Raw genomic sequence first — 22359 nt, 5'->3', positions numbered from 1 at the left:
AAAAAATCATACAATGTTATTTTCTGGATTTTTTTTTTTTTGATTTGGTCTCTCACAGTGGAGGTGTACCTACGATGAAAATTACAGATCTCTCCATTCTTTGTAAGTGGGAAAACTTGAAAAATCGGCAGTGTATCAAATACTTATTTGCCCCACTGTATATGAAATGCTACTTCTCTTAAAAACATTCAGACATGTTTTGGTGGCTTAATATAAGGAGTATTCCTTAAATGTGTTGCCAAATGGATCATCCTAGATAGGCATCCTAGATAAAATACTACTGCAATTTTTCATCCATATAAGGGTTTTTTTTTTTGGGATGTCACTTAACAGCCTTACCTAATTATTAGCAGACAGCAGCTCCACATTTGGAAAGATTCTGTGTTTATTAACACAAACACTTTCATCCTTATTAGACAGATAAAATACCAGTGAGGCTCAGATTATCTTTCTATGCATTATGTTGCCATTCTTAATAAAGTCACCAGCCAAATGGCCGGTAGGCTAACATTTTATTTACCTGCCAAATTTTACTCTCGTTTGGTGCTCGGCAAGTGTTAATTGTGGACCCTAGTAAGATAGTTCTGGTCATGGTTTTTTATTTGCCATTGTAGCTATGACACAAAAGTCATAGTTCACCCCAAAATGAATATTCTGTCATAATTTACTCAATCTCATGCCATTCCAAACTTGTATCCATTCATGCCTTCTGCAGAACACAAAAGAAGATATTTTGAAGAATGTTGTTGAGAAAACTGTTTTGGTGACTATTGACTTCCATTGTATGGACAAAAACACTGAGACATTCTTTAAAATATCTTACTTTTATATTCCACAGAAGAAACAAAGTCATACAGGTTTGAAACAACATGAAGATGAGTAAATGATGACAGAATTTTCATTTTTGGGTGAACTATGTCTGACTCTGACCTTAATAGTTTAGTTACATTTTGTGCCCTTAATAGTGTTGTAACATTTTTATTGTGCTGTTTTTGCACATTGTTCTATATAGCACAACTTCTTGTACCTTGAATTGCTTAAATGTGGGTTGTGTTTGTTACAATACTCTTATTGCAGCTTAAAATGCAGTCTCTTTCAAAGCATTGTTCTGTTTGTATGAGCAACCTGATCCAGCCTGGCACTGGCTGACTCAACCAGTGCCGTAAATTTGGGGCGGGGCTGTCTGAGTGTCGGACCAATGAGAGAGGGGAGTGATCAGGAAACCTGTTTGAAAACATTCATTTTGCAATTCCGAATGGTGATGCTAGTGGCACAGAAATCACACACTTTACTGTTGAATCTTGCCAGATCTTCATGTATGTCACTGATCTACATGTTTATCCCTCTCATTTTTTGATTTTTCCTCTCTCTCACTCTGCAGGCAGGAGAAGGAGGCGGTAGAACGCTGCTGTGGAGAGGACATGGCCACTCTGACCTTCCAGGCACAGCGGCGTGAACGTGAGCTGACACAGACACTCCAGCAAATGGAGGCGCAGCACGAGAGGAGTGGTGGGTGTTCGCCGGTGTGCTGCCCCTTGCCAGAACAACCGCCTTACCCACCTTTCCGCCTGCCTCACCCCCACACACTCCGGGCGTGAGCCACTCTGTGCGGGACGGCATCAGGAACACCTGTAACCTTTGGCTGGCCGAAGGGAGCAGATGCTCGGCGCTCCAGAGCTTCGGCGCTACGTATTAGTTAGCGTTTAAAAATGGGGGGAGGTGGGCAACACTGCCCACTGTCTGTTGATTTCAGAGTGCTGCTCTCACATCTGTTGCACCATCTGGATGGGCGAGTTTAGTTTATTTACCTGTGTTTCCAGAAACTTGAGGCATGCTGATTGCCAGAACAAAGTGTAGAGAAAACAAAAGGCTTCTTTCTGGCGCGGCTGCACGGCACACATGTTGTCTAAAGAGAAATGGCATCAGAGGCTCAGCAGGAATCTCTCTGGGCTTATGGAATTAGTCCTTTAATACCACAGACCACTTCCCTCTAAGCATATAATGGCCACTCTCGATAGCTAATTATTTTTGTCCCCCCATCCCTGTCTCTCTAACTCCAAACGGATTGATTTTAGTAGTTAAGACAGAACCGCCTCTAGATGATACCACATTTTTTTAAACTGTCCCGTTTGTTTAGAGTCCAGTTTGTTTCCTTTATCCTGGTTTGTTTGTGGCGTTTTCTCTGTGGCCTGCACATTCCCAGCTAGTTTCAAAGCGCAGCAACGCAGTAGGATTCTTTTGGTAAATTTTCAACAGCTTCTGAACTTTTTGAACTTAATGAAAACTAAATTTAATTAACATTACAATCCACGTTGCTACTACATTCCTGCATTCTGTCTGCTTCTCCTTCGCGCTTTCTTTTTACAGACTAGCTCAATATATAGCTTAAATACACAGAATATAAAGTGGGATCCCTGACCAAATCTGAGACCCATTTAATCTCATTTAAATCTGGAAATAAACAATTTTAGTTTTTAACAACTTCAAACCAAGAAAAGTTGATTTAAAATTAATAATAAATTTGTCTGATTCTGCACTATTTTTAAGTCAGTAATAAAATAGGAAAATGTGTGACAGTGGTCATATAATTTTTTGTACAGATTGTCAAATATTCCTCCATTAAAACACAAGATGCCCTTTGGATCATCTCAAATCTCAATTTCAAATTTTGACACATGATCCTAAACTTTTGGGCCCAGGAAGAACATTATTTCGGTGTTGCTGTCCCAGTCTTGTATATTTTAGCACATCTGTGTGTTTGCTGTGTTAATGAGTTAATGCTTTATCTGTTAACAGTCAGAGAAACAGATGCTCTTCTGAGTGCTCAGAACAGCCTGATCAGAAAACTGAAGGAGGAGTGTCAGGCGCTCGGGGCAAAACTGGAGGAACTGGCCCGGAGCAGCAGGTACGAAGCACTTTCAGATCATGTATACCGTATTCATATTTTCATTACAAATTCAAACCCAACAAAAAAACAACCCAGTCAAGTTCATGTCAGGTACTAGACCTACATGTACACTTGTGTTCAAGGTTCCCATGGCTATGGAAAACCTGGAAATGGCCATTTTTTTGCTCAGCAGTGAAATGTTTAATCAACTATAAATTGCTATTTGTGAATCATGACTGACAAAGTTCACTAACGAATGAAGTAGTCATCACAAATTGGTAAATAAGTGGAAATTCATTGGTCAAAAGATGTGGGAACCCTGGCTGCTTTGAGACGAATATGTGCCGTTTCAAATATCAGAGCTTCTTTGGTCATGACTCTGACGTCTAGCATATCTACAGCTGAACTAAACATAGTGCTCACTGTAACTGTGCTATTCCTTGCAGTGAGATCAGTGAAAATGAGTTTCCATGTTTGAAATGCAGATTGCTTGACATCGTCTTCTCAACTGTTTGATCTTGTTGATGCTTTGTGAATTGTGTATCTTCGCGGAGTACGACATTCAGCGCACAGCCACTCGCGGTGTGTTATCCAGAGCGTGGCATCCTTTCCGTGCCATACTGCTCTAGCCTGTGCCCCAGTAAGGGAGCTGTCACTGTACCCTGGCACACGCCAGCCTGTCCTCCGCGCAGGCTTTGCTCTCTGCCCATCACATGTGCCTCTCACCTCAGGCCTCTGGGGTAGTCAGCTGTTAAAACAGTGTAAAGCGCATTACTCACATCGCAGCTTGCAATCTGCCATGGTCAGTCAGCCCAGCTTGGGAAGGTACAGGCCACTGCTGCTCGCCCTCCCCCTTCCACCTGCATGCTGAACTCAAGAAGACCCCTGAAGAAGGTGGATGCGGTGAATCATCTGAACGTATTACTGACCATACTGTATTTACTGCATTTTTAGTGTTGCTGTCAAAAGATAAGAACACGCACATGGGGCTTTGACGAATGCCTGGCAGTGTGTCTCACTGTGACATGTTTTACTGTAACATTTCTCATACTTTACTATCATACATGCAGTTTTTATTATCTTACATTAACTGGGATGAAATATTTGTATCTTTAAAAATTCATGTCGTGGCACAGTACTATTTAAGTGAACCGCAAAGAAGCTCAAAAGGTGAAGAAAGCTGTATTTGCATAACTTGAATGAAATCAACATAAAAGCTTAAAATAAACAAGGATATTTGAAAAAATACATAAGGGATAATGTTCACATTGCCTCCTGTCAGGGTTGATTTTGCAACAGTACATTATTGCATTTATTACAGGGCTACGTACCAAAAAGTAAAATGTAGAAAAAAAAATTGTGACTGTTCACACCACCTAAAATATGCACTTTCTCTTGTACATTTATAGTAAATATAATTTAAAATGTTGATGTTAAAAATAATAAGTTCAGGTACATGTTAATCATTTACTACATTAAATTTAGCTTTATTGCTATCTAGTAGCATTTACATGTTTAATGCAGGCAGGTTTGTAAAAGTTAAGCATTTTTTAATATACCATGTTAATAAATTTAGGGCCATTTTTTATTATTTTAGTTTTAGAGTGATTAAAATGTAATTAAATTAGTTTTTAAATTTTTACATTTACATTTAACAATTATTTTAATCGTTTATTTTTATTTCAGTAAAAAAAAAGGAAAAAAAGTTTTTAGTAGCAATGATTCCCTTGAGACAGATATTTAGAGTCATGTAAACATTCATGAGCTCACAGGAATGGTGTATAGACACACACTTTATTTATTTTCCTCTGCTGATCTCCCTGCCCTGTTGTTTTATATCCTGTGACAGTGTGTTCTTCTGTTCAGTGCAGTGTTTTAAACCTATAGGCAGATGAGCACGCAGCATGCTGGCGACAAGGTTCGTTCTGCATAAGAATCGGATGAAGGTCGCTCACGTGTCTGATGCAGCATATTCAAGCAAGTTGTGCTGGTGGATTTAAATACTTGTATCTTTAACAGTTTAATCAAACATAACCCATTACAATGTCTGTTGGCTTATATGAGCACATTAAACATGTTTACATGTTTAAGATCCGTTCTTGGGAGCTGATGTCTTCCGTGTCGGCTCTTTAACTTTGGAGAGCAAGGTGTTTACTCTGCTAATGAAGTTGACTTGGCAGGGCTGTACCTGATGGCAGAGTGCTCAGGTGGTTCTGGTGCAATGAGAATGTAGTCTTGTTAAGGAAAGAGCCACACATTCGTCTCTGCCTAAATAACTAGTGTTGGAGCCATGACATAGTGGTTAATGCGAGTTCAAATCTGGCTGTGACCCATCCAGTGATCTCAACCCTCTTTCTCCTCTCTGCTCTCAAACAAAGGCAAAAAAAAAATGCAGGCCTTCTTACATGCTGCATTTAAATATGTGAGGAAATCCTGAATTTATCATTAAAAAATATTACATCAGCTGATGTACAGATATATTGTGTATATATTGGATTTAAACTGCATGGTATTTTCGTGGGTTGAATGACCAATAGTTAAAGCATCTTTATTTAACAGTATCGAAATGTGGATTATAAAACGTAAGCATGTGTTTGTGTGTGTGTAGAGCGGAGATCGAGCAGTTGTCTCTGGAGAAAGAGCACCTGCAGGAGAGCGCTGAGAAACTGAGAGGTCGTTGTGAAGAGATGGAAGAGCAGTGTGTGCAACATGGGAGGATGCACCAGCGCATGAAGCAGAGGTACGCACTCCTGCACCTGTACACCCCTTATAGGAGCTTGTTTAGTGTATCACACCATGACGTCACTACATTTGCATGAGGGACTAATAGCAAAAGCTAAACTAACTAATTTTTTACAGTTCCAATAGTATCAACTCAATTCTGTATCCACTCGATGTCACCCGTTTTCAAACTCCTGTGTGTTTTTGTGTGCGTGCTCTGGTTTCGAATTACAAAACCAAAAGTTTCTATTTACGTGTTTTGCAGTGTTGTAGCCAATCACAGGCATCTCTGTTGAAAGCAATGGCCAATCAGATGTGTTTACTGTAGGTTAATCAGAATCCGCTCTGATCTATTTTTTGTTTTCTCAAGTTTACGTAGTTTTACACGCTCACAGATCTTCCTATTATAACAAGACAAAAAGAAAGCATACACAGTGTAAATAAGATATTCATTGTATAGTTAGTTATTGATTATATCAGGTGGTTCCGCGTGATTAATCTTGGACAGTTACACTATAAGAGAAGCGCCCATTGCTCTGTTTTTACTTCATTCACAGTTTGAAGAAAAGTCTAAGAGAACCAAATGGTCCACGTATACTGTTTCAGGAATGACAAACGCGAGTGTAAAAAAATTACGCGAGTCAATCCGCCAAATTGATCCACGATTGACGGTGATAACTGTAACAATGGACGGAACGAACTATCTGACAATCCGATGTCAAAACAGACCTGTGCCTTAAGTGATGCTGAGTAAATTCAGAGTAACAAAACTACAGCAGCAACTGTAGTCTGTGTTGCCTTCAGCAACTTCTACAGGTAAAGATAACTTAAAGCTCTTTTTTGATGTGTCCTTTTTTAGGCAATGTTTGAAAATTTTTGTTTTTAAGTTAAATCTAAAAAAAAAAGCCAAAATATTTAATGCATTATTTAATTATTATGCCATTAATAATTAACTTAATTTGTAGTTAAGTATTTAAATAAATAACCCTACTAGGCTGTTGGTGTCTGGGCTTATTTAGTTATTTATTTTTAAATGACATGAGACTTTGTGACTTCCTGCACTTGCTATACTTCATAGTCATATTATAATAAATCCAAAAGCAAGACGTGAGAAAAACTAGGGAGTTGAAATGGCAACTGAGCTAATGGGTGATCCTTTGCTGCCATCTACTGGATGTAATGGTAATTTCATGTCATTTTCATCTTAAGTCTTTGTTTTCCACCAGGAGACCATTTTTTTCCTGTCTTCTTCATGAATGAAAGTGAACATTTAAAGTGAATGTTGACAGAGTTAGAAAAGAATAATAAAGGCTTTAAAATTATTATAATTGTTTAAAAAATTTAGTTTTTTGCTTGTCTTTGTCACCTTTTTCACTCGTGATGAGTTTGCATCCCTGAGGCTTTGTTCACACTGCACACAAATCCAATTTGGATTGGTAATTTTGCATGTGGTGAAATCTGATCTGTTTGTTAAGGTCTGTAAACATCAGATTTCATGTAAAATAAAACATATTTAAGTTGGATACACCACAACACAAATCAGGTTTTTGCTGACTGATGTCCTTAAAGAATCTTGAAAAGATTCAAGCATGAAAAGAATGTCAAACTAGATATATGCTATAGATATAGATAGATGCTCACAATAACTGAATAAAATAGTTTATATATATATATATATATATATATATATATATAAACAATTTTCAGCATCATTACACCAGTCTTCAGTGTCACATGACATGATCCACCAGAAATCATTCTAATATGATGATTTGCTGCTCAAGAAACATTTCCCATTATTATCATAAATAATTTTCAGGATTATTTGATGAATAGAAGGTTAAAAAAACAATTGAAATAAAATTTTGTAACATTGTTTTTACTGTCACTTTTGATTCATGTATTGTATCCTTGAAAAGAAGGTATTACTTTCTTTCAACCAAAAAAACAACTTACAGACCTTCAACTTTTGAACGGTAGTGTACTTTGATCTTCAGGAATTACATTTGGTCAGACTGGTTATCAATTCAAGAAGCCACTGATTAGATTTACATCCTGCATCTTTCTAACCTCTCAATATGTCTATAATATTACTTGGAATCAGATTCTGTTTCTTTTTTAAAAATCTGATAGATGTGAGCATTGCGCTCATACCACTTCAGACCACGTGTGTGTGTGTGTGTGTGTGTGTGTGTGTGTGTGTGTGTGTGTGCGCGCGCGCGCGCGCGCGTGTCAGTATTTCAGGCAGGGGCACATGTGACCACTGAGTGTAGGGTTGAGGGGCGTCTGGCACACAGCCCGAGCCAGCATGTGGGCGAGTGAGTGAGTGTGGGTGTATCCACAGTACCTCCGCACTGAACTGAGCTTCTGCTGGACGCACAACATCCTTCTGTTTCCTCCACAACTTTACATATTAGCGAATATCCACCTCCTCGAACCAGAGAGAAGCAGATACAAAGAAAAGTTATGTTTCCATTGCCGCCCCGTAATGAAAAGGATGTTGTTTTTAGATAGTTGTGCAGTGTGGGCATGTAAGTGAGCTTTCCTCACATAACTGGAGCTGTTAAAATGGTTTGTCACCTTTGCAATTACGCAACATTTCTCACAAGAGCTCACAGACCGAGCTCAGAGGTGAGATGGAGCGATTAGAGAGAATCTATATGTGTGAAATATTTATAGTTCCATTTACCATAGAAGATACATAATCACAGCTTATTTTATTTGACTTATGTACACGCTGGAGATGATTTTTCGTTGTGTTATTCATAATGGATTTAGTATGTACTAGCTAATCATCAATACAAAGCGAATGTTTCAATGTGCATGAGGGCAAATTTCATGTGCTGGCCAAAATAGAGAAAAATCTATTTGTGAGAGTTTACCGCATCGCACCGTTCCTCTCTCTCGCTGTCTACGTGCTTTGTTTATTGCGACGCTGACACACACATTTCTCCTACTGTTGGTATGTAAGACAGAAGGTGCCGGAGCCAAACTTCAGCTCTCGGCTCTGAGTAAGAGACTGAGAGGTCTGGTCCCTCTCTTCAGTGCCCCGGGTGTCTCTGCTTTGTAGGGCACTTCACCCCACTGCCCGTGGGTTAAGGTGTACGCGTTAATAAGTTGGTGCAAATGGCTCCGGCGTACATGTAAATAGCCGGGGCCCCACCTCAGATATTCTTGATCGGGCGCACAATCTGTGCTGTGAAGAGCTGCAACAGCGTGGCACGCATGAAACATTTGGAAAATCAGCTTGATTTATTTTTACCATTCGAGCCAATGCCAAGCAACACAGGGGTTTTCGGCACACAATGTTTCACTCCTGCAAGTTATTTATTTATTTTCCATGTGGTATTCGCATATTTTCTGCCTAGAGATTAGGGCCAGTGATATATGAAAGGCTCGGAGTGTTGGCCAATGATTGTGCGTAATAGCCTCTGCTTTATAGAGAACATCAATAATACATATGTGTGTCAATCCTATTTTTATTTTGTAAATGCATTCTGGGCATCGCTTTACTGCTGTGTAAGATGGTTGATGTTAGCGTGGTAAAAGCCACTTTGGGATGGAGTAATCAGTTTTTTATTTGTTTATTTATTAATATTTCTGCCTGATTTCATATCGTCTCATTAATGTACAGTTTAAAGGGCAAAGACTTTAGACCTCTTTAAGGTCAAGGAACAAAAATATTTTTTTTTGTATTTTTTGATTGTATGATTTGAATTTGTAAATAATGTAGGAATGATGTTCTTGTCATTTCTAATATAAAATTAATTAATTTGAAATAAGGATATAATTTTTATACTATTAGCACCAGAAACATTCAATATACGTTTGTTAAAACTTTATTTGATAACTAACTTTAATTTAATGAATGCGCCTAAGAAGATATTTGAACCAGACTCTGGTATGTCTCCAGTATTAAATATAGAATTAATGTTATTATTATTCATATAGACTGCAACATGTATTATCATTTCTTAGTATCGCAATTTCTCGTTACTGCATAACTGTCAGTGCTTTGTAAGCTGATGCATTTGGGGGTGTACATGGGGAAACTTTTTTTTCCCCTGAGAAATAATGAATCATTTTGATTATTTTCAATAAATCAATCAGACTGGTTCACAGATCAGTCTGAATGGTTCATTACCAAATTAGTCTGAATCAAAATAGGTTTTTTTTTTTTTTTTTTTTTAAGTCTTCATCCATTGTTCACAAATTACTCATAGGAAAAGTCATAGAATTTCATTGTTCATTTAATTTTGGGAAGACTGAATAGAAAAAGCATAAAATAATGCATAACCTGTCAAAATGAATTTCAGAAAGCATTAATGGGTATTTAACAAGGAAAATTGTTAAAATTACAAGTCCTGCGGAGTGGCATGCTATACTCCATCTAAATGATAATTTTGCTCATTCTTATTCATGCTGTTTTTACGCCCTTAAGAGACATGCTTTTGTGCTTTATAAAATGTATGTCACACTGCAGAACCATGTATAGGAACTAGTGAAGATAATTATATTTATTTGAAGGTGATTTAAAAAAGTACCTAACATATCCACTTGTACATTCAAATCAAAGTCTCGATGTTGAATAAAAAAATGGTGTTTGTCAGCTACCCTGATAGAGAATAATTTTGGACTCTCTAGAAAAAGAACCCAGCTTGATATCTGATTATTTGTCCAAAATTTCACCTGCTCCGAGTCCTCGCTCACACAAGCTCCTCTAACGTTCTCTCCTCTCCGCTCAGCCCCACAAACACACATCTGCCAATGAGCGTCTTTACCAATTATCACTCCCTCTCACCAACACACACAGAAGCAAACACGCTCCTGTTCCTTAAAGGAGTGTTGTAGCGTATACGCAGATGTGTGCCTAAATCTACAGGCTTCTGTCAGCCATATGGCGGCATAAAGAAAGATGGTAGTGGCGTGTGGATGTGCGCGGAGGGGAGCGTAGATGGAGAGCCATGTGTAGCAGTAGCTGGAGCGCTGCTGAAAAGGCTGGAGGAGATGGTGCATTGGAACAAATGTCCGCCTGTGCCGGGGCCGAGAACAGCCGCGCTGCTGCCGGGGAGATGGCTGGGCCTCGGGCGAGGGCTGCTTCATCTGGTTCCCTGCCACCCACCCCCGCTACACACCCCATCGTTCACTTACACACACATTCGTGCATTTAATACTCTGTGTGTGTGAGAAAAAAAGGCATGCCACTTTTCCCGAAAGCAAAAAAGCTTAGTAAACTTTTCACTTGCAAATGAAGTTGGCATGGAGTGAAGGAGATGGCATGTGTGATGTGGATGATGCTTGTCACGGTTTATTTAGCATCCGTATGCTGATCATTGTCTTTTCTGGGTCAGATGTACAGTACAGTTTTTTCACTCAGTCTGCTTAGAATAAAAGCTTTTGAAAAGAGGTCAGAGTTATTTGGGCTTCTCTTCTTCATATCTAATATAATAATTGTGCTTCAAGTGTCATTATTTAATAGTGGGTAGGTAAGCATGACATTACAACTATTAAATCTGAACTTCAGAAGAAAAGGCAGAAGAGAGAAAGATGTCAATGCAGCTGAAGAGAAATCCTCTCACAAAAGTGTTAAAAAAATAAAGAAATGCAAGTTTGCTAGATTTACGATGTTAACCACCACCTACAATTATAAAAGAAAATATAAAAGTCTAGTTAACATTTGAGTTTGGTTTTGATAAGTGTCAGAATCTAGTGATTGGGATCAAATGCATTAAGTATATCAGGATATAATTTAATCTCTCTTTTACCTTGTTGATCATAATCATCATACACTACCATTGAAAATTAGTTTGAATGAAGTCTCTTATGCTCATTTATTTGATTAAAAATACAGTAAAAACAGTAATGTTGTGAAATATTATTGCAATGTAAAATAACTTTTCTATTTTAATATATTTTAAAAAGTAATTTGTTCCTGTGATGGCAAAGCTGAATTTTATTCCAGGCTTCAATCTGACATGGTCCTTCAGAAATCATTTTAATATGCTGATTTGATGCTCAAGAAACATTTCTTTTTATTAGCAATATTGAATACAGTTGTGCTGCTCAATATTTTTGTGGAAGCTGTGATTATTTTTTTCAGGATTCTTTGATGAAAAGTTAAAAAGAACACTTATTTGAAATATAAATTTTTTGTAACATTATAAATGTCTTAACTGATATTTAAGACAAGATATTCTGATCAATTGAATGCCTCCTTGCTGAATAAAAGTATTATTTTCTTTAAAAATAAATAAATAAAAATCTTACTGACCCCAAACTTTTGATTGATAGTGTACAAAGAACTTCAAACTAATCCTGGAGTGATACACTGCAAGAAAAAAAAAGAAATCGTAGAAAAAGTATATAATGCCCTGGCAGTATAAGTTTTATGGACTTTTCCTTCAACCCTACAACACATCACTAAGCGAATGTATTTTTACGGTCAATTGTATTTTTAATTTTAATTTAATTTTTTTGCTTTTTCAAAAACTGAAACTGATGCCAGGTGGCTCTTAACATTAAAAGTCGTGGTGTAACATCACACACACTCCTACTCTTCATTATGCAGCTAGGGGGCAGCAGGGAGCCTCTCCACCCTAATTTCCCTCTTTCCTCTACCCTTCGTGGACCAGCTGGTCCACACTGCTGGGGGTAACAGCTCCGTGGCCTGCTGACAGAGCCTTGTGGAACGGTGGCTCTACTGCTCCTGCTTACTCGGGTGCTGGGCACATCCCAAGGCATGCAAACTGTAAAACGCTACGTGGTGCATCCAAGCGCTCTCTATCCGGCACTAAGACCCCATTTATAACATCGAATAGTGCTCACTTAGCTCCTTTCACAGGCTCTGTGTGTAGTTTCTGCAGTAAAAGCTGATAGTGGTAACAAACTTTATAGGGATCCGACATCACATATGTTGTGTAGCCTAATGCAAATGTTTGTATAATTTAAGAGCAGATTCTTGTTGTAGCATGTAGTCTAGTAGATCAAAACTTTTCTCTGGCTTTTTGGTTATTGTGTAATGTTTGTAAGGACAAACAAAGTTACAATATTGTATTTAAGTATTACTTTTTTTATTATTATTGCAATTTATTTTAAATTGATTTATTACAATGTCATATAGGTTTTTTATTTGTTATTCATTGTCATACTGAAGATAATTTATATATTTTTAAATCTATTTTGCTATTTTATCCTTTTTTATATTTTTATATTAATTATTATTATTAATAATAATAAAACAAAATAAATAAATGAATAAAATACAAATTAAGGCTTACCAAACTCATACGGTCTCCTAGGCTAATATTCATGTTCTTTATATCTTTAAGATTAAAGTGCTCCTTTGCAGGGTTTCCAGTATTGGTGGTCATTAGGTTATGCCACTGTTTAATAAATTAAGCATTGTTTTGTAAGCATGCAGCCATTTTGGGTCAACCTATTTGGATATGGATAGGTGGACTCATAAATGGGTATTTATTGCAATTCATAGGGAGGGTCAAAAGATCTGGCCATCTATTCACTGGCCTCATGCACTGCTGTCTCTGTAATCCAGTCTTAAGCTGCACAAGCCCAATAAATCAGATGAAAAGGTGATTTTCATAACCACTCTATAAGATTTAATTTTAAATGTGATTTCTGTATTTGTGTTGCTCAGAAAACAAATTCAGATTGTAACTGACAGTATCTTGTGATATTTATTGTGTATCCAAAGATTGATCTGGTTAATTATACATTTGGGTAACATTTACAGTATATGTCTACATGTGGTCCAAACTCAGTCCTGTAAATAACAAAAACACAGATAGATGAAGCAGAGATCATGTTCAACAACAGAGATTGGCTAGTCTAACAGGTTAAGACTGTGAGATCCCAGGCCTGCGGTCAGTCGAGCTGTGTCTGGCCCTGGCAGCGCAGGAGGGTTTAGGGAGGAGTGAGGGACTGCGTCCAGGCCTGTTTTAACTAGGCAAGCCAAGACAGATTGCATATATTCTATACCGCTTATCCTTCCTCCAAGCCTCACATACCCACGTCCCACCACTATCCAAAGCATGCTGCTGAAGGGAGCCTTGCAAATTCACCGGATTTAGTGATTTGTCGTTCCATTTGTTGAGATCTTTTTCTATTGGTTTGTTTGTGCATTGAAGGAACTAAACCTGCCTCATTTGTTCTGATATGCTGTACTAAGTAACTGCTAATGTTTCTGTTTTTGTGAGCCCTGTTCTCATTAGAATATCCTAAAAGAGATAAATGGTTTTATTTGTGTAGCTGTACTGTTCGGAGACCATTTTCACCCATGACATCTATATAATTTTGTCTAAAATGATCGCCAGGGCTTTTCCTAAATTTTATGTTCATGTAATGTAAATGAATGAATTTTTCACTCTGTACGTCACTGTAAATTTCACTTTGTATGTGGGTTTTTTTTCCGTCTGTTCACAAGAGATGAGAGTGTATTCACTGCTTCTTGCCAATTCATTTGGCCAACGCTAAACAGATGCTAAGCACTGAACATCGCTCATAAAAATCACATACCCTGAGGCCACAGCAGGCCACATGAGCAGAGAAACTTCAGTCCAGTCCATCAACATCAAGACTCGCTGTACAGGTGGCAGCACTGCAGGCCACTCACGCTCTTGTACCGTTTATTATACGAACTCTCAGAGTGCCACATCACCTGCAGATAATTCACAAAAACTGGTTTTACACCATATGTATATATTTATTTTTTATTATTTTTTTTCTTTACTCACAAAAAGTATAAGCAAAGCTTTTTTTTTGTTTTGTTTTATAAACTCGATGACCACAGAAATGAATTTAGATTCACCCGTAGAGCTAAAGTTAAAGTAGAGTAAAGAGCTAAAATATATTCACCAGAATACTTCTTAAGGCAGTGTTTGAGGAGTGGAGTAAAGCAGAAATTGCCACTTATCACCCCCTATATCTCATTTGAGGGTCTAATACAGTGTTGTGTGTTTTTTTTTTTTAACCAATCCTGTTTTGAGCTGCCAATTCATAACTAAACTGTTGTTTTGGTTTTTGTTATTTCATTGGAATTAACTAGATTGCTTCTTTTAGCCAGTGACACTTACGCATAACTCTGATTTATGTTACTAAAGTGAGACAGAGACAAAAACACATCATCATAATAATAACAAAATGAATGGTAACACAAGCAGGTAACATAAAAGTGCCCTCATTCAATATATATTTTTAATGGTTTTGAAGGAAATTAATAGGTGTATTCAGCAAGGATGTATTAAAGACATTTATAATGTTACAAAAGATTTCTTTTCTTTTTTTCAAATAAATGCTGATCTTTTTTTAACTTTGTTCATCCAAGAACCCTAAAAATACATCGATGAAAATATCAATTAAGCAATAATAAAAAAAATCTATTCTTGAGCAATAAATCAGCACATGAGAATGATTTCTGAAGGATCATGTGACACTGAAGCCTTGGTGAGCATAAGAGACTTTTTTTATTTTTCAAAAACGTAAAATCACCAATCCTTTTGAATAATAGTGTATGTTTTTGGAGTTTTTCAATTGTAATTGTTTTTCAATTGTAAGTGTTTAAATCCTTTTTTTATTTACCAGTCAACTCACAGACCAATTGACCACATCCTTTATGGACCACCAGTGGTCCTCAGATTGATCAGTTTAAAAACCACATGATATTTTGGAAATTTTAGAACAATTTAAATTCTTACTGTTTAATTTGCAGGATTGTTTATAAGTGTTCCATTTACAACATTTGTAACTTTTTTCCCCAGTAAATCAGTTTAATGTGTAATAATTGCTTTAAAAACTAAAGAATAGTATTCTATAGTTGGCATTTGTTGTGTTTTCTAAATATGTTAATGGCCAATACAGTTACCTGAGTGCTCATTTCTGCCGTGTCTGTGTTGCGCTGGCTTCAGTTAGCCTGGGAGCCAGCAGATGGTGTCCTTTCACCAGGGTCAGCAGGAAGTTCCAGCTCTCTCAGTAGCGGGCAGAGGCAGCAGTGTCCAGGCCGGGCCAGCTCAGCCCAGCTCCATGCACTAAGCTGTATTAAAAACCTAATTAAGTTGCGTGCCAGTAAATGGAGGGAGGTTATTGGATTTGCAGCCTTAGCTGCTGGACAGCCTTCTAATTTAATCAGACTCCCGTTGTGAGTCCAGCTTCAGAAATGACTACGGGAGTTTTCTCTCTCTCTCTCTCTCTCTCTCTCTCTCTTTTTCTTAGTTTCTTCTATGGGACGGTTTATGGGAGTCAAACACGAACAAACACAGCCCTGAACAAGGGCACAGGTCGTGCACATTGGATGGATTTGAGTCTTTTCCCTGAGTGGCTGTAGAGCAGATAAATAGGGGGAGATCGAGAGCTGTGACATTTGCTGATTAAGGGCGTTGTGATTGTATAATAGGTTAATGCAGCATGTCTGTCTCCAGAGGTGCAAAGGTGCTGCAGATGGCTTGTGTGTGAGGTGAGGGAATTGCACAACCTGCTTAAAGTGCTTCAGGATGCCTGACATTATACTGCCTGCCTGACTTTACTGAGGCCACAGAGCTGATTCTACTCATTCAACATAATGACACTCTCAGCATAAAGAGGAAACATTGCAATGAATTGGAATAGACAAGTGACATTGTCAGGCTTATCATTAGATTTAGCTGAATTATGAAGAGTCATCCATTAGTTCATGATTCATTCCATTAGTTTTTTATTAATCCTGACAATGTTTAATTGCTGACTGCTTGAAAAATACTCCAATATTATTAAACTCATACAGTTCTGTTAGTATGAGTTTAATAAGCATAGTTTGGAGTTGGATTTTTATTATTATTCTTTCTTTTTTTTGAAAGAAGTCTCTTATGCTCATCACAGCTGCATTTATTCGATCAAAAATACATTAAACAAATACTCTTTTCTATTTTAATATATTTTCAAATGTAATTTATTTCTGTAATGTCAAGGCTGACTTTTCAGCAGCCATTACTCCAGTCTTCAGTGTCACGAAGTCCTTCAGAAATCACTCGGATAAATCATTCTAATTCTAATGTTTCTTCTTATGATCTGTGTTGAAAACAGTTGTGTTGCTTAATTTTTTATTTTTTTTGGAAACTCTGATGCTTTTTTTCAGGATTCTTTGAAGAATTGAAAGTTCAATAGAACAGCATTTATTTAAAATAGTAAACATTATAAATGTCTTTACTTTCACTTTTAATCAATTTAATGCATTATTGCTGAATAAAAGTATTAAGGCTTTAAAAAAAAACAAAAAAAACTTTTGATCGGTAGTGTACGTACCTTATAAACATTGTTTCATAGTCTATAAATGTGATTATTTTGTATATAGTATTATTAATTATTTAATAAATAAATAAATGAAGTGTTATTATTATTACTGCTGTTGCTATTATGATGATTGTATTAAATTAACAATTAATAAAAATAATAATTTCATTTTACATTTAAGTGTTCTTTTTTTAATTGATTTTAATCATTTACTTCAGGGGTAAGAGAGCTGTAAATTCATGTGTTTGGATCTATAAGTTCACTGTATTTTTCGTTTCAGAAATCATTAGCAGAGTCATAGATGTCAGTCACATATAGTATACAACTCATATGTCATATACAGTAACTCATAAGTCGTACCGTACAGTATGTCTGCACACAATTTACACATATTTACTTTGAGTGATTAGAGTCTGTATTTCTGCATATTAATGATTGGTTTTTACTAATACTGAATCAGTCTTAAACAATAAAACTTATGTATTTCGAGAAGAAAAATAAACCCTGTGTCAAAAAAGCAGATGGCACACTAACAGAGCTTAAGCGGGTTTACAAAAAATAGACATACTCTTGCAGCTCTCACTTCTTAAGTTTCTCTTAGTCTTCTATTTCTTATTTATTTCACATTTTGGTTAACAATAGCAGATGAATGGTACTTTCTGAAAGACCTGAAGAACAGCAGAAATGGTAGATAAAGGTTTGGATGGGTGCACTAATACAGAAGAACATTTGGAGCTAAGTAGTGTGTGGAGGAGGTTAGGGCCAGTGTCAAAGCGCTGCCAGACTCTGGAGGTGGGCGCCAGCTCCCTACACAGCAGGGCCCGAGCATGGGACAGGATGCCCACCACAGCCCTGTGATCAGCCCTGTCCAGCTCACACCAGGAAGTCCAGCAGAGAAATGAAAGGAAAGAAAGAGGATGAGGGCGAGGGAGACAAAAGACAACAGCGCTTGACTGAGGCCTGAGGACAGGAGCAAGCTGTCTAGCGCAGGCAGATGAACTATTCTGCTCACACTCCAAAAAAAGATGGGATTTAAGGAATCAGAGGAGAATGACAATTATCATGAAAAGCAGAGTCACATCTGCTGTCACACCAGACACAGAGAGAAAAGAAAGGCTTTAAAAAAGGCTCTGGCTGAAGCTGGAGGCCCGGTTTCAGCTGTTGGAATCCTGTACAGAAGCACACTGACTTTCTGAAAAATTATCATTGTTCATTGTTGCTTAACCTATTTTCAACATATTTAGACAGATTCTTAATTTTGTGTCATTTTAAAAAAAAAATTTTTATATCAAAATAGACATAAGTGAGGGTGGCACCATATTTAATTTCTGACGCGAATGAAAAGGTGGATTTTACTGTTGTTTAACAAAATACAGATTCTTCAGCTGATGAAAAATCCTTCCAAAAGACTTTCAGTAGACAAAAACTTACTGAAAATAGTTTTGAAAGTTGTGAAAATGATGTGATCTAAGACCTCTGTACAGTGCATGCCATTGTAAAGACTGCTGTCAAAACATCTCTTTGTATGCTTTTCACAAAGGAACATTGATTCGACCAATGATGTGAGTGTGGGGCGGGACTATCTGTTTGTCCAGCCAATGGCAGATGGGGCAGAGTCTACTTTAATGGTCCTTTAAGAAGAAGAATAGCTCCAGTTCCTATTTACTTTATATGTATGGTAAAGAAGCTTAGATATTCTAATGTCTATTTTTATGTTTTAGAAAAAAATAATTATATGTTTTAAGTGATATAAAAAATGACAAAATATACTCTAAATAATTGCACTGTCCCTTTAAGATTAGGATATTCTGTTATATGTTCACTTTGTGAAAATGATGTCTTAACAGACAAAAGATTGACATTTTCTGTGAAGTCTCTGAGCAATTCTGTCATCTCGACAAACAGCCCAAAATTCACATGCTGTTGAAAAACACCCAAAGCCAAGAGAACATTTATGAAACTTTTATGTCAAAGTCTGGTACAGTGATAACTCAGTTCCTTTGCTCTGTGTGTATGTGTGTATGTGTGTCTGGTGCGCACTGATTGGTGTGTGTTTTGTCAGACTGCAACAGCTGGACCAGCACTGTCAGGCCAGTTCCCAGCAGGTGCTGCAGCTCCTCAGCAGACAGAAGCAGCTCGTGCACGACACACACAACCTGTAAGCCCAGGTCAGTCTCTGTTATTTACTGTACTCATACCTCCGTTCGCCCTTTAGCTTAAAACCTGATGATTGCCTAAAGGTATTTGTAAGTTTAAAGGGGAAGTGTAATGCTATTTCATGCATTCTGACTTATTTACACTGCTAATGAGTTGGATTCTCATACTAAACATGACCAAAGTCTCAAAAAACGATTTGGATGTATGATGGAGTATTTCTGTTTCAAATACACTCCTTCAGGGTTTCGGAAAGGTTTTTTTTGCGAGTATGGCCCTGTATGACGTCATCAAGGGTGGAAGAGCGCACGCATGCATCAACCAGAGCGAGAGCAAGAGCAGCACATCAGCGTGCTTCATTCGAGTTATGGAAGTCATCTGCAGCGCTGCACAGGACTTACTTGAGAAGGATTTGTCATTTTGTTTTTGACCACAAAATCAATGTCACTAAAAAAGTGTGTTTTTGGTTGTGAGGGCAAGATAACCTTGTTGAGCTTCCCAAAGATCCCAGCATTAAGGGAATTATGTCGATGTTAGCTTGCAGGCAATCCCTACGCATTACTTGTCATCTCCACTTTCTGTCCTAAAGCCAGTGGAGAAAATCTGCACAAAACATGAAGACTAAAGTCTAACGATTAGACATGGTCTAATGGTTATCACCATTCAGAATAATGAAAAAGTAAAAAATATGGATGCATTGTGGTAATGAGAATTTTTGGGGAAAATGTGAATAAATTGTCATTTAAAAATGGTGATAAAATAGGCTTTATTTTATTTATGCTTTATACAATTATTTCTGAATCTTTGGATTTTGGAGTGAAATGTGACCTGCATCCATAGAGCGAGAGGGAGTCGAGCACACAAGCAGCACAGCAGCTGGTAGCCATGGCTGCACATCACGCTAGACTAGGCACCCACAGATGCTCATCCAGATTGCTGCTAGAGGCACATCAGCAACAGACAGCGAATCGCCGAATGCTGACATTCGTTGGAGATTATTGCAAATGGAGCGATGCTCCGCAAAGCACCGCCGCTTTCGGCTCTGTTAATACAACCATGCTGTTGTTTTGTTATTAGTGCAAGTTAGTAATTCAGACTCTCCCTCTGAGCATTTGTCTAAGAACACCCACGTGCTGACCGCTCAGCCCGCTTCCTGCTCACGCTCACAGCTCATTATACAAGGCCAATTAGGAATTATGCTTGGCTTTTTGAAATAAATGAAAGCGTTGGATGAGACAGAAGAGACTGTGGTTCATTCCTCTTCTTCTGTTGAGATGATTAGTGAATCGTTTTTGCAGTACTTGTCAACATGTTGGTGCTGGGTTTCTTATTGAGTCTCCATTATGGTTGTCACTTTCTCCTCAGGTGCATGTTGAGAAGAGAACGGACACGCTGGCCGTGTGAGGGCCATCTCCATGAGGTCATGTGATCTGTCAAAGTGAGAACCAATCATAATGTGACATTCCATATAACTACACAATGAAAAGCAATGAGAGGCATTGTAAGTCATAGATCGCTAATTTTAAATAAATAGTAAATAAAAAGCAAATGTGGACATGATTGTATGACTTTGTCTTTTGTATTTTTAATGAGATATATCTTTTTGTATGTATTTTATCAAAGATACCAGGGTGGCTGAAGTTGTAGATGTCTGTTTAAAACAAAAGTTGTGTATATATATATATATATATATATACACTACCGCTCAAAAGTTTGGGATCAGTAAGACGTAATGTTTTTTTAAAAAGTATCTTATGCTCATCAAGGCTGCATTTATTTGATCAAAATACAGAAAAAAAACAGTAATCTTGCTAAATGTTATTACAATATAAAATAATGGTTTCTATATTTATGTCTATATTTAAAATATAATTTATTTCCGTGATGCAAAGCTGAATTTCCATCAGCCATTACTCCAGTATAAAGTGTCACATGATCCTTCAGAAATCATTCTAATATGCTGATTTATTATTAGAATTATCAATGTTGGCAACAGTTGTGCTGCCAAATATTTTTTTGGAAACTGCGATAATTTTTTCAGGATTCTTTGATGAATAAAAAGTTAAAAAGAGCAGCATTTATTTAAAATATAAATCTTTACTTTATTTAACATCCTTGCTGAACAAAAGTTTTAATTTCTTTCAAAAAAAGAAAGAATAAAAATGTACTTACCTCAAACTTTTGAACTGTAGTGTATATTGTTAAAAAAGATTTCTTTTTTAAATAAATGCTCTTCTTTTTTAATTATTATTCTGAAAAAAAAGTATCACAGGTTCCAAAAAATATTAAGCAGCACAACAGTTTCCAGCACTGATAATAAATCAGCATATTAGAATGATTTCTGAAGGATCATGTGACACTGAAGACTGGAGTAATGATGCTGAAAATTCAGCTTTGCATCACAGCAATAAATATATTTTAAATAAATGCTGCTCTTTTTAACTTTTTATTCATCAAAGAATCCTGAAAAAATTATCGCAGTTTCCAAAAAAATATTTGGCAGCACAACTGTTGCCAACATTGATAATTCTAATAATAAATCAGCATATTAGAATGATTTCTGAAGGATCATGTGACACTTTATACTGGAGTAATGGCTGATGGAAATTCAGCTTTGCATCACAGAAATAAATTATATTTTAAATATAGACATAAATATAGAAACCATTATTTTATATTGTAATAACATTTAGCAAGATTACTGTTTTTTTTCTGTATTTTGATCAAATAAATGCAGCCTTGATGAGCATAAGATACTTTTTAAAAAAACATTACGTCTTACTGATCCCAAACTTTTGAGCGGTAGTGTATGTATATATATATATATATATATATATATATATATATACATACACTACCGCTCAAAAGTTTGGGATCAGTAAGACGTAATGTTTTTTTAAAAAGTATCTTATGCTCATCAAGGCTGCATTTATTTGATCAAAATACAGAAAAAAAACAGTAATCTTGCTAAATGTTATTACAATATAAAATAATGGTTTCTATATTTATGTCTATATTTAAAATATAATTTATTTCTGTGATGCAAAGCTGAATTTCCATCAGCCATTACTCCAGTATAAAGTGTCACATGATCCTTCAGAAATCATTCTAATATGCTGATTTATTATTAGAATTATCAATGTTGGCAACAGTTGTGCTGCCAAATATTTTTTTGGAAACTGCGATACTTTTTTCAGGATTCTATTTTAAATAAATGCTCTTCTTTTTAAATTTTATTCTGAAAAAAAAGTATCACAGGTTCCAAAAAATATTAAGCAGCACAACAGTTTCCAGCACTGATAATAAATCAGCATATTAGA

The 22359-nt window shown here is 36.7% G+C and overlaps 1 protein-coding gene across 2 annotated transcripts in view; it reads left to right on the top strand.

Moving 5' to 3' along the window:
• The window catches only part of LOC107585251 (serologically defined colon cancer antigen 8 homolog), a 48530-nt gene extending 27913 nt beyond the window's left edge, over positions 1-20617 (top strand). For both annotated transcript variants that reach the window (XM_016272194.1, XM_016272193.1), the window contains exons 14-18: positions 1382-1509; positions 2797-2905; positions 5496-5627; positions 18948-19053; positions 20405-20617. In XM_016272194.1, coding sequence (XP_016127680.1) covers positions 1382-1509; positions 2797-2905; positions 5496-5627; positions 18948-19047 — 469 coding nt within the window. In that variant the 3' untranslated portion in view covers positions 19048-19053; positions 20405-20617. The remainder of the gene's footprint in view (positions 1-1381; positions 1510-2796; positions 2906-5495; positions 5628-18947; positions 19054-20404) is intronic.
• The last annotated feature ends 1742 nt before the right edge of the window (positions 20618-22359 follow it).

This window comes from Sinocyclocheilus grahami, unplaced genomic scaffold, assembly GCF_001515645.1.
Source record: "Sinocyclocheilus grahami isolate Dianchi unplaced genomic scaffold, SAMN03320097.WGS_v1.1 scaffold68.1, whole genome shotgun sequence".
In the NCBI taxonomy this organism is placed as follows: Eukaryota; Metazoa; Chordata; class Actinopteri; order Cypriniformes; family Cyprinidae; genus Sinocyclocheilus; species Sinocyclocheilus grahami.
Note: the sequence above shows the minus strand (reverse complement) of the source record. Positions and strands in the feature narration are given on the sequence as shown.